This window comes from Dermacentor albipictus, chromosome 1 (genome assembly GCF_038994185.2).
Source record: "Dermacentor albipictus isolate Rhodes 1998 colony chromosome 1, USDA_Dalb.pri_finalv2, whole genome shotgun sequence".
Lineage (NCBI taxonomy): Eukaryota > Metazoa > Arthropoda > Arachnida > Ixodida > Ixodidae > Dermacentor > Dermacentor albipictus.
The window spans coordinates 261,322,924-261,338,013 of record NC_091821.1 but is presented as its reverse complement, the minus strand read 5'-3'; the positions used below and the strand labels follow the sequence as shown (position 1 = coordinate 261,338,013).

Here is a 15,090-nt window from a genome sequence, read left to right as displayed (position 1 = left end):
TTTGTGCCCCGAGAGTATTATAAATTAATGTCTTCATGTGTTAGTTTGAATCTAGATTGAAGCAAAAAATCAAGTCCTCGCCTAAACTGCTGCTTAAAAACCTGCCGTGGTTGCTTAGTGGCTATGGTGTTAGGCTGATAAGCACGAGGTCGCAGGATCGAATCCCGGCCACGGCGGCTGCATTTCGATAGGGGCGAAATGCGAAAACACCCGTGTGCTTAGATTTAGGTGCACGTTAAAGAACTCCAGGTGGTCCAAATTTCCAGGTCCAGGTGGCGTGCCTCATAATCAGAAAGTGGTTTTGGCACATAAAACCTCATAATCTAACTGTTGCTTAAAACTGGATCTGTGTGAAGCATCTGAATCTTTAGTGTTTTGCTTTTTGGCATGTGCATGTTTCAGGTGTCGTCACTGAAGCAGGGTCTTCTGCCTATCACACCTGATGCTGCCCTGCTTGGGGAAATCGCCTACCATGAGTACAGAGGCAGCAGTGCCGACACGCATGAGGTTGCACGTAGCCTGGGGCCCAACAGCAAGGTTTGATGCTAGGTTTCTATTCTATCATTAGGGTTTGTAATGTATAGCCAGGCTTTTCTACGGAACAAGGCTAAAAAGGGAACTCTGAGCAGCCTTGAACCACACGCACTTTACAGATGAGCTTCTAGACATTCAGTGAGCATTTGAAGCCATAATATGTGGAGCACATAGCACTTCACTTGTTTACAACAGGGTGTCTACCAACCGGGAAAACCGGGAATTCTCAGGGATTTTGAGTAGTCTGGAAAAACTCAGGGAAAACTCAGGGAATTTGTGCTTCTATCAGGGAAAATTAGCTGTAATTTTTTTAGAGGTTCAAAAGTCGCGGTAATGCTGGCTCGAGAAACAGACAGGACTCGTAACGAAGCGTCGTCGGCTGGAGGAGTTGCCAGTGTACAGTCAACGACCGACTTTCCGGATTCCCGATAACTCGGGCGGCTTCGCGGCACCACCAAAGAGTCAGTGTATCATAACGTCTGAAATTTCAGACGCAAGAACTCTTAGCCATCCGATTTTCTAAACGTTTTGCGTGATCGCAGGTCCGAGACGGCATTAATGAAAACCACCACCACTGCTATTTTGATTATCTCGCTGCTTTGAACCGGTGCTCTCGCACGCAGATCCGCTGGCAGCCGTAGCCACCACTGCGGCAACGCTAGGCCTAGCTGCTTCAACGTTCGCTGTTAAGCTTCTTGTCGTTCGGTGCCGTGTTTCTTCATTTCTCCGCTGTCAGCAATAATTTTGTATTCGAAGCTTGGAAAGCACGGCGCATTGCATAATGCTCTTTCCCGAAAGTCTGCTTCGCCTCATTACAGTCATGCAACGCGGTGAAGCGTAACAAGCGTAGGAAGGGGCAATTGTCGCGGGACACTGTATGTATTCCTTAATTTTACACGTGTGCACCCGCCCTCACCTGTCACAGTAGGAGCACCGATATGCCTAATAAGTGCACTGACAGGCATTCAGAGCTTTTTCAGACGTACATGTGTCGATTTTAGCCCTTAAGGGCAGTAAAAGACATGAATTTATTTTTTCGGACTGCCTGATTTTTCGGAAGTTTTCGCGGCCCCTAAGGGGTCCGAAAAATTGGACGTTGACTGTAAATTGACCAAGAGTATTCTTCAAATGGTCCGTGGGGCGAACGCGTGGCGAAAGGAGGACGAGAACAGAAAGGATCGACGCACTGAGGAATGAACGGGGAATTAAGTATGCGACCGCTTCTTTGAAGGAGCCTGCACTCAAAAAACAAATTGTTGGCTGATGCTGAGATGCAGGTGTCCCTCATCCAAACCAAAATAAACTCTTTAAAGCAGTGAAACACATCACTGAGGCGCTTTGCGCGAGCTGAGAGTATGTCAGGACAGTTGCATGACACTGAGCATGCTATCAGTTGATAGAAATAGCTCATATTCGAAAATATTTGCTTCTGTATGCATCTCATTTTTATTTGTACTAGAGAATGTCCAACTCGATTTGAAATTTTTTTTCCAAGACATTTTATTTGCTGTGCATTTTAATAACCCCTCCCTTATATTCTTTTTTTGAATAACATAAACACTACTCCTTAGTATTCAAATTGGATTAAGTCGGTTTTCTTTAAAAAATTTTTCATATGCTTACTAGAGAGTGACAACATAGGGCGATATGGTTTCAGCACGACTTGACATAAAACATAGTTCTGCATCACTCAGGGAATTTTGCAAAAGCACTCGGGGAAAACCTGGAAAACTCAGGGAATTTAGAAATGCCAACTTGGTAGACACACTGTACAAAAGATGCAACTCTTAGAAGCAGCCTGCTTGCCCAGATTCCTGTTTTGCAACAAAACAAGCTGTGAAGTGGTTGTGTTATTTGTTTGTTGAACATTACAGGTTCTGTTCCTGCGTAATCACGGGGTGCTCGTGTGTGGAGATTCGGTGGAAGAAGCCTTCTCTAACCTGTGTTCAACTATAGAGGCATGTGAGACACAAGTACGTGGTAGAATGCATTTACATTCAAGGATATTTCTTGCCACCTATGTTGGCGTGTATTGTTATCTGTCAAAAGCAGGATGTGGTTCACAAATGTGTTGGTAGCTTTTCTATGCAAATGAGGGGGTAGGGCACTTTTACTAGTATATATGTGAATAATGCCCACCATTCACCATAAAGATGTGTAAACCTGCAAAAGAGAAATAAAATAAAGTGTATCTCACAGGTATGCCTGTGAGATACACCCCTCCTTCGCGCATGAAAGAAGTGCATGAAGAACACTGCCAAGAACAAGTAAACAAGCGAAAGTGTAAAACAAAGATCTCTAGTAGCAGTTTTTGAATTAGCTCTGGAAGAATTAGAGAAATATATACAGTCGCCGACCGACTTTCCAGACTCCAGAAATTCGTACATGCTCGATTATTCGGTCTGCTTCGCGGCACCGCCATTCTCCCCATAGACCATAATGTATAACAACTGCCGAAAGTTCGGACACCTTGCAACCTCTCGTCTGATTTTTCGGACACTCCTTGAGCCAACTTGATCGAGAGGACTATGCACCGACTCTGACCGGCGCATGGTTAGACTTGCTAGACACCATTTTTGTTTTGAACAGAGCCTCCTTGCTGCTCCACGAAGTGGCACTACTGTAAATCCTCGCTCATCATCGTTTCTGCCTGGTTCGACAGAGTGGCTCTACAGCAGTTCCGGTTTCAGCTTAGTAAACCATGTCAAGACAGTCCAGCAGCTAATTTGTTTCTTCTCGCACTACGTTGCGAGTAGGCCACATTTTTCATTTGTGCGACTGGTGTCGGCACAGTGGTGTTTGCTTTGTGTGCTGTGTCGAGGTTCCGGTGATCCAACCCGGTATACGGAAACATCGCATCAAGTGTCTAATGGCGTCGACAGTGCCCGCGCAGACTGCGCTGGGGAATGCCGGCAAGCGTGTGCCGGGAGGCTTAGGATTTGTCGCCTTCCGATGTGCTCCCTACTGATGCGGAAACTGTTTTGCTGAGTCCTGCGCAGTGGTTGCATTGCGATTCCGGACACCGTCTCATTTGACAGTTTCACAGATGCTGACACTGCTGTACTGACATGCAGAGAACTCGACGACGGCGAGATCATTCGTCAGGTTTCTGCTGCACCATCGGACGATGAGTTCGAGTCGGAAGATGACGCACCATGTGCTACGCTGCCGTCGCATGCGGAGCATGTACAAGCAGCGACTGTGCTTTCAGCCACCTATAGTGACCGTATGACCCTCTCCGAGATTCAGGCTTATCTGATTGCGCATAAACAGAACAGCGTGCAACGGCGCATTCACGATTTCTTCAAGCCTACTGCCGAGCCCGAATAAGTGCGTAGAAATAAAGGATTTCATTTGTGTGGGGGGGGTTTTTGTTTTTGTTTTGTTTTGTTTTTTTAATCATCTGCTTTTTCGGACACCTGTTTATTCGGAAATTTCCGCAGTCCCCGTGAGGTTCGAACAAACGGTCGGCGGCTGTATTTGCGGAACAATCAGTTTTTTTGTATCCCTCGTTTACTGCTCTACCAAGTTAAGTGCGAAAACCAACTCTTGTTATTTGGGAAGGTGCGTAACAATGCATGGCCACCAGTCCCATACAACCGCGTAGGCGCAGGACGTTGCGGTTCTAGACGTACTGCACCCACCGCAGAAGGTTAGAAAAACACCAACATTAGCATAGCAGAGAAGTGGCTATGTCGGGCGGATATGCCGCTTAATTTCAGGGGGCCCTGGCAGTCAAAATTAATCCAGTGCCCCGCTACACCATGCCTCATAATCAAATTGTGGTTTTTGCACATTAAACCACAGAATTCAATTCAATTCAAACAATTCTGGGCCTCTTATTGAAGCGCTGTACCCAGCCGCCACCTGGCTTGAAGTCCACATTGTTGATGAGTAGGGTGAACTGCTTCGCCTTTGTGGCCAGAATTGGCCCGGCGATGGGCAAGTTCATAGCATGAGCACCGAGAAACCACTCGTAGAGGGCCTCTTCCACTTCCTTTAAGCACCTTGTCGAACACGTTTACACCCGTTGTTTACCGAGCAGTTTTCTTTGTCGAACTTCTCTGCTGAGTAGACTATTGTTGACACTCAGTTGCAATAGTCCATACTTCTTCACCAAGTCACACACTTTACTATTTTTGTAGTCCTTCACAAAAGTGCACTTCATTTCCAAATCAATAGCAGCACACTTTCTTTTCACCAGCAGCGTCGTGATTGGCGATGATCAGCGGGTGGATTAGCCATCTTCCATTTTGACGGCGAGTCAAACAAGGCAGAGAAACCGTGTGGCCACGAATGACTTCGACGCAACCGACAGACGGGCACAAGGAACTTGATCTTTTAGCAAAACTGTGCAGAATGAGGGGCCAGTGATCAATCTGGGAGCAGTGCAGTTTGCGTGGTCCATTCGTGCTTCGGAGGCTGGCGAGGCATAGAGCTGTGGGCGCAGTCTGTTAATGTTCGGAGGGTTGGGAGGGCAGTGGGGAAAAAGGCGCACGAGGCTGGTGATGCGAAGGATGAGTGCACAGTGGCCGTTGGGTCAGCGGGGAGGGTGCAGTGGCTCGAATTTTCTTCTTTCTTTCTTTCTTTCTTTCTTTCTTTCTCTTTCTTTCTTCTTTTCTTTTCTTTTCTTCTTTTCTTTTTTTTTCTTTCCCCCCTCCCCCCAAGGATTTCACGTTCCAGTACCTTTCTGCATGCACACCCAGCAGCCAGAATTCATTGCTATAGCCAACAATCCGGCATGGGGGCATTGTAGTAAATGGATTATTTCACCATAGTGAACGTACAAACAGCTTCTCATTGTTATAATTGATATATTGTTAACCCATTCACTGCCACCTGCCGCGCGCACATGCCAGCCATCCGTACCACGCATTTTTTGACTGAAGCGCCGCGGGCATCCTGCACGCTCATCTTTCTGTGTGTAACGAGCCACTAAGCAAAGCATTTGCTGGATAGCTATAGAAATACATTCATAGACATTTGAGAAATATTCACATTTTATTCTGTGAAGTTTTTTCAAGTCATAGGCATTTCACTATGTGGAAAATCTTGAAACACTCTGGCGTGTGCAGAGCAGCACCACACTTCTCGCACTCCCAGCGGCTTTCGCTTTTCTTTCCTCTGGCCTTACACACCTGGCATTGCCTTGAGGGGTTCTGCTCGACAGGATTTGGCGGGATTTGGCGTGGGAAAGGAGCCCATTCGGTAGCCTCAATGTACATTGGAGATGGTCCCGTAGTGTGTGCACCTCGCCTTCGATATCCCAGCGCCGCCGTCTCTTCAATGATTCCTTCTGCAAGACTGATCTTCCATTCAGTGTAATACCGTTTCTTTCCAGTTTTCTTAGCTTGCAAAACATAAGAATTGTAGATGGCAATATCAAGAACATAATAAAAATATATTCTTGTTCCCTTTCACATACCGCTGCATAATGGGAAAGGAAGCCAACTGCTGGTCTTGACGGTCAACGCCTCCCATTCCCTTGTTGTAGTCTTGTACAACTTGTGGTTTCAGCACTGCCTTATTCCCCTTGTGTCGCCTTTTTCCAGTGTCTATGATGTCTGCTTCTCTGTGGCAAGTTGAAAGCATGGTGACGGGCTTTCTGTCCTTCCACTGCATCGCCATGATTCCATGAAAGAACGAAGTTTTGCACTCGCCCTTCTTCAGCTTCAGCTCTTTGAAGTCTTTCGGCATGTTCTTTCTATTCGTCCTCACGGTTCCAACAGCGTTTGAACTAGCACTTCTGAGAGCCAAGAAGAGATTCGGTGACGAGTACCAGTTGTCCGTATAAAAAGTGTGCCCGTCGGCAATTCTGTCTCCAAGAAGATCAATTACAACAGCCTCACTGCACAGCATTGAGCTGGTAGCACTTGACTTTGTGTCTTGACCTGTATAAATTGAAAACCTTAGGCAGTATCACCTAGAAGACTCGCAAAGTTTGTAAAATTTTATACCAAAACGAGCCCGCTTGCTTGGGTTGAATTGGACATAGGGCAGGCGTCCGCGGAACTTCATGAGGCTTTCATCTATCGCAAGGCTCTCCTCAGGGGAGTAAGCACTCTCAAATGCCTTCAGCATATAATCTAGGACAGGGCGCAGCTTGCGAAGCCTGTTTTGGCTGGCAGTTTCCTCTGCAGTGGAAAAATGTAGGTATTTTGACAGCTCTCAGAAACGTTTTCTTGGCATTACTGATAGAAAAATTGGTGTGCTTATAACACTCCTCTCAGACCAGTCTGAGTTTATAGATGATTTCCTCACTTGACTCATCAGTATACACAACGCAATGTACACTTTGACTTCCGCGGGCGTTGTGGCAAACCAAGCTGGGTCTGGCGCAGAACGCTGCTTCTCCAGGGCAAAGACATTTGTGTACTCACACCGACTCCCAAAACTCTTCCTTTATCAATGTATTTAGAGATTCAAGAGGTGAGCTGTTGTCATCCAGGGCCTAGCTAATTGCTCTTTACAAGCCCGGTGATCCAGAGAAAGGAATTTTGCTCACATTTTTGGGCGAATCGTTGACATTCCAAGTCCATTCGTCAGTCTTGAGTTGCTTTGACGTGGTAGGACACGGAGCGTCATCCTCTGATGAATTCGAGCCGCCACTATCATCATATTCATTTTCTTCAGAAGAAGAAGGCTTAGAGCAAACATTGTCACCGAAAGGCTGCTCCTCATTGTCGCTATCAAAGAGGATATCCTATATCTCGCACTCGGAGAGAGTATGCAGTCCACTGGTTGCCGCCATGCCTCCTGCCGCCGGAGATCACGGAAAAAAAAACGAAAACACTGAAAAGTGCATTCAAACGACACAGGGCAGTACTGCCATCTATCAGTATTATATCGAAGTATCTTCAGATAAGGAGACGAGTGCTGCTATCTGTAAACAGCTTCAGGAAATCCTAAATGCGGCAGCCTGGCGATTCGTCGGCTTTGGCAACATTGCCACTGCAGGTATGCCCGTCAGTTCACCGGCTTTGGCAGCGAATGGGTTCAAATTGGTATCTTTATAAGTGGGTTCGACTGTGTCAGTGGACTGCACTGCATTATGCATGTAGACCTAGCCTAAAGGGTCACTGAAGAGAAACACTAAGGCTGTGTTCCAATGATCGCCGTAGACTACAAAGTAGCTGGCTAAGCGGGCACCATCCATCTTAAGTCTCATTCATATTCTGATGCAGCCTTCAAAAAAGACAGCTTCACGAAGACAGCATTGAAGTCGGAAATGACGCAGGCTGCGTTGCTGTCTAAATAAGATGGGGGCGGAGCGGAATGCTTAGAAACTGAACAGGAGGTTATATGAGAAGGAAAGATAGTCCACTTTCCTGTGCGCTTAACGTACACTGCGCCTGGGTTTTATAGGTTCGTTGAAAGAGTTGAAATACAGAGATAATGTGTCTTCTATCTTTAACTTGTACACGAGGTGGTGCCACATCAGTCATATCCTCCAGAGGGTTCCAGGTGCATTCGATTAATGAGGCTCGAAGCTGTCATACTGTCTACATAGACTGTCTCCGATGCTGGCCAGAATTAAAACACCCTAGATCAGTTTGGACTGATAAACTATTCTTTGAAGACTTTTGTTGTTAATTTCACGATAGTAGGTTCATTATTGGAAGAGAAAAGCATGAGTCTCTTTAATTTTTTTGGATTACGCACTGAAATCCCAATGCGGGGACGTAACATCAGTGTGATGTCACGGATAAGATTTCTCGTATTTGAACCTCGTTGGCTCATTAAAAGCTTGCAAAGCTTGCCATGTTCACTATTTCACCCCTTTATAACACAATGAAGGACATTTTTACTGAGAAAGAATTAACTGGGCCCTAGCGGGCATCAATATCCATGACAGTATAGCTAGAGAGGAGAATATTAGGGTATGTTCGGAACTTAGAGATTACCGTAAGAACCCGCGTATAATATGAACCCGCATATAGTACAGGGTAAATTTTTGGGACTCGAAATGTAAAAAAGTTTTATCCTCGTATAATACTAGTTGCGAAAACTCTAGGAAAACATTTATTTAAATTGCACTCCGCACTTCAATCACTGTCTTCCTCAGCTGCGCTCTCTTCAGATAGGTCCTTGTCGAACATGTCTTTATTATTATTATTATTATTATTATTATTATTATTATTATTATTATTATATTCGGGTTTTAACGGTATTGTAGCCAGAAAGCAGTGCTTGTTTATGCAGTTCTGAAGGTTCAAGAGTCAAGTTTGAAGATTGCATGCATTCCACTCCCACCACTGGCCCTCAGCCCTGCTTAGGCCAGTGAGACAATCCTTCTCATTAAAGCTCTTTCTCTCTCTCTTTACTTTTGCTAAATGAATATGGGGTTGAGCAACCAACTCTAAGCAGGGGATAGGGCTGTCAGTTAGTTTATAAAGAATTAAAACATCTCGTACAACTCGCCTCAAACTAACAGTAGGTAGGGTGGTAAACGAGGCGTGGAAGATGATTAGTCGAGAAAGCTATGTGCACGAGTCCATACCATGACTGGTATTTGTAGTGGCATGGCAGTAACTTGGAAATGTTTCTTCTGATGCGGCACTTGTAATCTCTGGTCATCTCTCACCTGCGCAGATGAAGCTTGCACCCATTGGTTTCGACAATGTGCACCTTCTCTCTGAAGAGGCGCAGCGCAGCATGCGTGAGGAGCACGCGCGCCAGAAGGGAGTTGATGAGCCCCTTCCTGGTGGAGATGAGGACAAGGAGAAGGCTGAGCCAAAGGAGAAACCCAAGCGCTGGCGCCCTTGCGACATTGTCTTTGAGGCCCACATGCGCACCCTTGACAACTCGGTGAGGAGTGCACTTCACATATCACACAAAGAAGTTGGTCTCATTATTGAGAAAGTGCTGGACACACTTATGGTGATGGCAGAGTGAGCAGAACTGTGCAATGCAAATCCAGTTATAGCAAGCTTGGTACAGGGAAATATTATGTCAAATGTTGGGCACTAATTGTCGTCACTGAGACATGCCAAGCTTCAGGGTCTCGGTTTGGGTTGTCAGTGGCTCGTTTTTAAACATGCAGTGTGAAGTTGGGCAAGAACAAAAGAACCAAGGAGGACTGAGGCTGCTCTTTCTGGATTCTTTTGTCCTTGACCATTTTCATGCTGTAGGTGCAGAATGCATATTTTAATTTCTGTAGCTACTAACCATTGTTCTACATTGCTCAAGTGGAGGCAGAAGCCCTTCCCCCTTTTTTTTTTACATATTACTGCAGACCTCACGTGGTCCAAGCAGGAAGGGCAGATAACAAGGCATATTTACAAACGCCATAAAGTTATTACATAGACAAAAGGTTTGACACATGACCCAAATGAGCGAAACTAGTCAAAGAAAATACATTGCACATCAATCTGCACATCAAGATTCATTGCTAAGATTTCTTTCAAAACTGTCACTTGAGACAATCTGTTCAGGCAGTGCATTCCAATCGTTTATTGTGCGCGGAAAGTATGAGTATTTAAACAAGTTTGTTTTCGCAAAATATGGTGTTAGGGCTTGGGTATGTTGGTGACGGGTTTTTCGTGTAGTTGAAGGTGTAACATAAGGTGAAGAAGAAATTCCAAACTTTCCCTGGATGAGTGAATGAAGAAACGTTAATCGAGCAATTTTCCCTCTTATATGAAGAGGTTTAATTTCATTGGAGGCCAGTAAAGCAGATGGGGAATCAGTTCTCTTGAATTTATTGTAAATGAAGTGCACAGCCCGTCTTTACACGTTTTCTATTTTCGCTATATCTTTTTTGGTGTACGGGTCCCACACTATAGCCTCATACTCAAGTTTGGGCTGGATAAGAGAGTTATAGGCTAATAGCTTAACGTGACTGGGTGCTCCTTTGAGCTTGTGTTTCAAAAATCCAAGTTTTTTTAATGCAGATGAACAGATGTATTGAGCAATGAGCAAATGTCGAGAGTGTTTTTTTTTTTTTTAATATGATGCATTTGAAGTACTACAGTAAAATCTAGTTCAGATATCACTCACGAGCTTGAAAAGAATGTCAGAATTGATGGCATCTTGAATTGTTAAGGCTATCAAAAGAATAATAATCAAATTTTATTTACATCAGGACACATTTATTTACTGAATGTATCGGCAAATCCTGTTTCTATTTTGCACAAGAGCACTGTGAAAGCTGCAATTCTCATCTTGCAACTGATTAGTGCTTGCAGCAGCGAAGGCCTCTCGATTTTCACATTGCAGGTGCAGTGCAAGACCCACGTCTTAATCCGAGACATGCCTTTTGCCGCTGCTTGCACATCCCAATTTTTCACCTGTGTGCTGGTTGACAACAGATCGTCTGTCTGTCATGATGTAGCAGCTAGTCAGTTCGATGCCAGCGTGCGGACCCTACAGTTGCACTGTAGAATCAGTTGTAGTTGACAGCTTCCACGATGTTTGTGACATTGCGCATCCATTGCTTAAAGTCTAAACAAAGATGCTGCTCGCCACAACCACTGTAAATGAAACAGTGTTCGCTATCCGTGGATGGTGACTACCTTTGAGGGCACAGTCAAAATGGGACTACTGTTTGTCACAACTGGTGTGGTCGAAACTGTGGTCACCATCGATGCAATCATAGATGGCAACTATGCAGTTCTGGAAGCATGTGGCCAGCATGGTGTAATGCGCAGCTGTTAACACAAGAGAAAAAGCTATAAAGGCACAAATAGGAACGTAGCGTTCTGCATTCCTATTGTTACCGCACAGTTTTCACTGATCAATATGGCGATGCAGATACTATGCATCATTTTGGGTAGACGCTAGCTCCACTTTTGTGGCGCTTCAAGGGTTGTCTGAATTGACCACTGTGTGGCCAAATAAGTCCGAATTAACAAGTTTGATGCCATCAACTAATGCATACACCTGCCGAGACCTGGGTACAAGTCCAAATCATCCACTTCTCCGTATTAACAAGGTTTTATTGTACTTGACGCTGTGTTTGGGGTCTACCGCTGTGTGTGGAGAAAACGCAAGGAGGTCCTCTGGAAGCGTTAGTACCATCCATCCTCTGAACTGTATTATTTAGTGCTAAGTATAAATATTTGCATAGCCTGCAGATCATGCCTGTGTAAACCAGGTGTCTTTTTTTTTTGGAGAGTGCAAGGACAGTGAGGTCTTTTGAGTGAGGTGTAGGCACTGTAATACAGAACACTGAGACAAATACAAGTTAGCATTATGTCCTGCCACTTCCCATATTTTCTTTTGTTAATGTAAAATACTTCTGCATAAAAGCCATATTGCATTTGTGTAGGGAGTAAAGTTTTCGATGTGATTCTCTGCTGTCTCCATGTGTTCAATCTATACTGCTTGCTTTTTTTAGGGTCACAGAACAGGATACATCTATCGACAACCGCTGCTGCGAAATGAGCAGCCACGTCTCAAGACGGATGTGGAAGTGCCCCCATCGGCCAGCTCCATCGCGCAGTTTTTGGAAGAAGATAAGTGGCTGAGGTAGGAACATGGTTGCTGACCTTTCCTGTGTATGGCTTTGTTGTCTTTCTAAAAACAATGCTGTTTGTCATTGTCATTGAAACTGCAACACCGCATTGCCACATATTTTCTTTTGCGCGTGCCAGTGCCACCCATATGGGGTGCGATCGGAGATGGTTTTTCGGCACGTTCGTTCGGTTACCGGCGCGCGCGATTGGCCTACTCCGCGCCGACGTCGCCAGCCGCTGGGCGCCGCCCCGTTTTTGGTGACGTCAAAATGACGACACGCTCCTGTCAATCATCCGCCCACCAAGCATTTCATCCGAACGCGACGGGAGTTGAGAAGTTTGGAGCGATCGTACGGCTTCGCATGGCGCGTCTGGTGGATTGGATTGGATTGGATCCAACAGGCGGCCTTTTCGGCTGCAGAATGGCACGTTTGAATCCGATCCATAGTTTTATTCTAGAAAATGGCGCTCCCGTTGGAAACTTAGGTTGTTGCGCTGGCGTTTCTAGAGGAAGGAGGAGAGCGGGTGGCGGTGCGAAACGCGTTTGAAGAAATTACAGAAAGTGAATTCCGGCATCGTTTTTCTTTCTCGAAACAAATAATTCGTTGGTTGCACAGAGAAATCGACAACATCATCGGTGCCAGCGAGCCACTGGGATGTTGTCGCTGCCTCTTGAAAAGTGCGCCACTCTTCCCGTCGTTTTTTTTTTCTGTTTCCTTCTCGCTGTGCGCGACACCACCTAGGGACGACGCAAAGAACCTAATAGTTATAAATTGCAGTAGTCACACGTACTGCTATTTGAAAACGTGTTTGGGCTTGAGAAGAAAAAATACGTTTTTTTTTAAACAAAGATTTCATTCAATTGGAAGACGAGAAACATTTGGCTTTGTAGTATACTGTTTGCAAGCAGACGACAAATGACGGAGGTAAACTTCCGGCGAGGTGACCGCTTCCTTATTGGCTGCTCTCTCCGCCCCGCTGTCACAAATTTTGCATACTGCAACTTTGTGACGTTGCAGCAACTGAACAGAACGCGTATCGAACAAAATATCTCCGATCGCACCCGTGCTTGCATGTTGCCTGGTTAGTCTGTGCATTAATGATTGTCATGCTGGTGCTACAGATAAAGGATAAAATGCCCTATGTGTGGTTAAATCTGCATCCCCTGGCTCCTTGAACAAAGGGCAACTGGGCTTTGCTAGTTGAATGATCTTGAGTTTAACTGTCATCACTGTCTAGTACTTTGCTTACTTCATCGCAGCCTTCATCTGCGCAGACAGCAAGGGAGTTCGTGTTATTTGAAGCTGCTTCATGATTCAGAGCAGCAATAATTTGTAATAACAGGCAGCTTGGCTTGGCTTGACCTGTAGTTTGCATGTGGTCAGTGACTCCTGGATTGACTTAACCATAACAATAGTGTCCTTTCTCTATTTTGGTTTCATGGAGGTGCTGGCAATATCAAAACAAAAATATTGCTCTTTACGCTAGTCTAGATGGCCAAATTGGCATGCTGTCACCATGCAGGCAGAATCTGAAAGGTTGAATGGGGCTGTGTAATGAAATCATCTGAAATTTAGATCATCCTTATAACATAGCTTCCAGATTCTTGCCTATCGCATACCTAACCTTTTGAATATGTATCCTGCAGCATGTGACTTAGTTTCTGAGAGTGTTTCGCTTGCATAATACCAACGTTTCAGCTTATGCTTGTGTCAGCTTTTTTGCTGATTCGTGTTTTGTGTTCTTTTAGGAGTGTGTAAATACCGAACAGTACATTTTGAATCAAACATCACATTTTTTTTTTTTTCACAGAATTCAATGCTTATAAATTTTTGGCAAGAATATATGGAACTGTAAATGCATGGCAGTCTACCATTGTATGACGAATGTAGCAAACTTTGGTACATAGAAATCAAGAGACAGTAGAATATCGTTGATACAATCCTGTTACGCAGTGTGTCTAAACGGAATAAAAACAAAAGCAAAAAATGAAACAAAACGGTATTTTTGACCGGAACGAATTGAACTGAAACATTGTTTTTGTTTCGTAGTGAAACTGAAATATTTTTGGTAGGTTTTCAGTTCAAGGGGAAAGTGTGCAATCTGAAACTACCCACGTCACAACGTCAGAATTAGCATGCATCTCAGGGGTCCACATACAGTAAAAGCCCGTTAATTCGAACTGCAAGGGGAAACCGCTTCAGTTGGAATTAACAAAAGCTCAAACTAATGAAAGGGAAGGAGAACAACAGTACACTGCGATTTGGAAGCAGTAGGGCAAGTCAGAAATGTAATGCTTGAAAATGGCCGTGATCGTAGTCTGCCTTTTTTCCTTCAAGGCTACAGCTAGCACTTTTTGCTCTAACGAGCGAATGTGGCGGCAAGCCTCCTCTTCACCTTTTTCAAAATTGAAGAAGACAGGCAGCATTCAATCCAGCCATGACCTCCGCAGCAGAGGGCTGCACTGGTGCTTCGTCTTCCTCCTTGTCACTGGCAGCGACAGGTTCAGCACTTCTGACCTGAGAAATTGTCCTCATCTGTCAGCGCACCACACACCACTGCACTCTCGTCCACACCGACATAGTCAGAAAAGGAGATGTCGTCCAAAATGTCCGCCATGGGAGCGGTGACGTCATCTTCGTGCGCAGGTGGCTGCTTTCCTCCTTGTAGAACTTGCAAGCCAAGCCACAGTGGCGATAGCAATTTGCTATCGTAACCACAAGTACTTGCTCCCAAGCACGTACAAGCATGTGTAGCGCACTTAGGAGCGTCACCTGATGTATATTACACAAAATAATTCGCTCCAACAGATGGCGCCGCTAAAATGATTAAAAATTTTTAATAATACAGTGGAATCTCAATGATACGAATCTCACGGGGTCACGGAAAATATTCGTATTAGCCGAAATTCGTATCATCCAAACAATTAAATCTAGCTAAATTAAAGAGTGAGAGGTGAATTCACTCAGGCACACTTACGTAACAAGCATTTATTTCTTGAAGTAAAAGTCTCCGATGTCCTTCTGCTTCTTTTTCTTTGTCAGGTCAATTAGCAGACTTTGTTCAAATCCATAAAAACGCGTGAACGTGTCGTCGCTGA

The 15,090-nt window shown here is 44.9% G+C and overlaps 1 protein-coding gene and 1 pseudogene across 12 annotated transcripts in view; one reads left to right on the top strand and one right to left on the bottom strand.

The window, feature by feature from the left end:
* The window catches only part of hts (adducin 1-like protein hts), a 176,146-nt gene that overhangs the window by 90,187 nt on the left and 70,869 nt on the right, over nt 1-15,090 (top strand). For all 12 annotated transcript variants that reach the window (XR_011511176.1, XM_065433197.1, XM_065433199.1 and 9 more), the window contains exons 5-8: nt 403-537; nt 2,409-2,507; nt 9,127-9,342; nt 11,873-12,003. Coding sequence is in view for 11 of the 12 variants with exons in the window: in XM_065433197.1 (XP_065289269.1) it covers nt 403-537; nt 2,409-2,507; nt 9,127-9,342; nt 11,873-12,003 (581 nt within the window). In the remaining variant the exon portion in view is untranslated. The remainder of the gene's footprint in view (nt 1-402; nt 538-2,408; nt 2,508-9,126; nt 9,343-11,872; nt 12,004-15,090) is intronic.
* On the bottom strand, nt 5,363-6,375 carry LOC135902921 (piggyBac transposable element-derived protein 4-like; annotated as a pseudogene).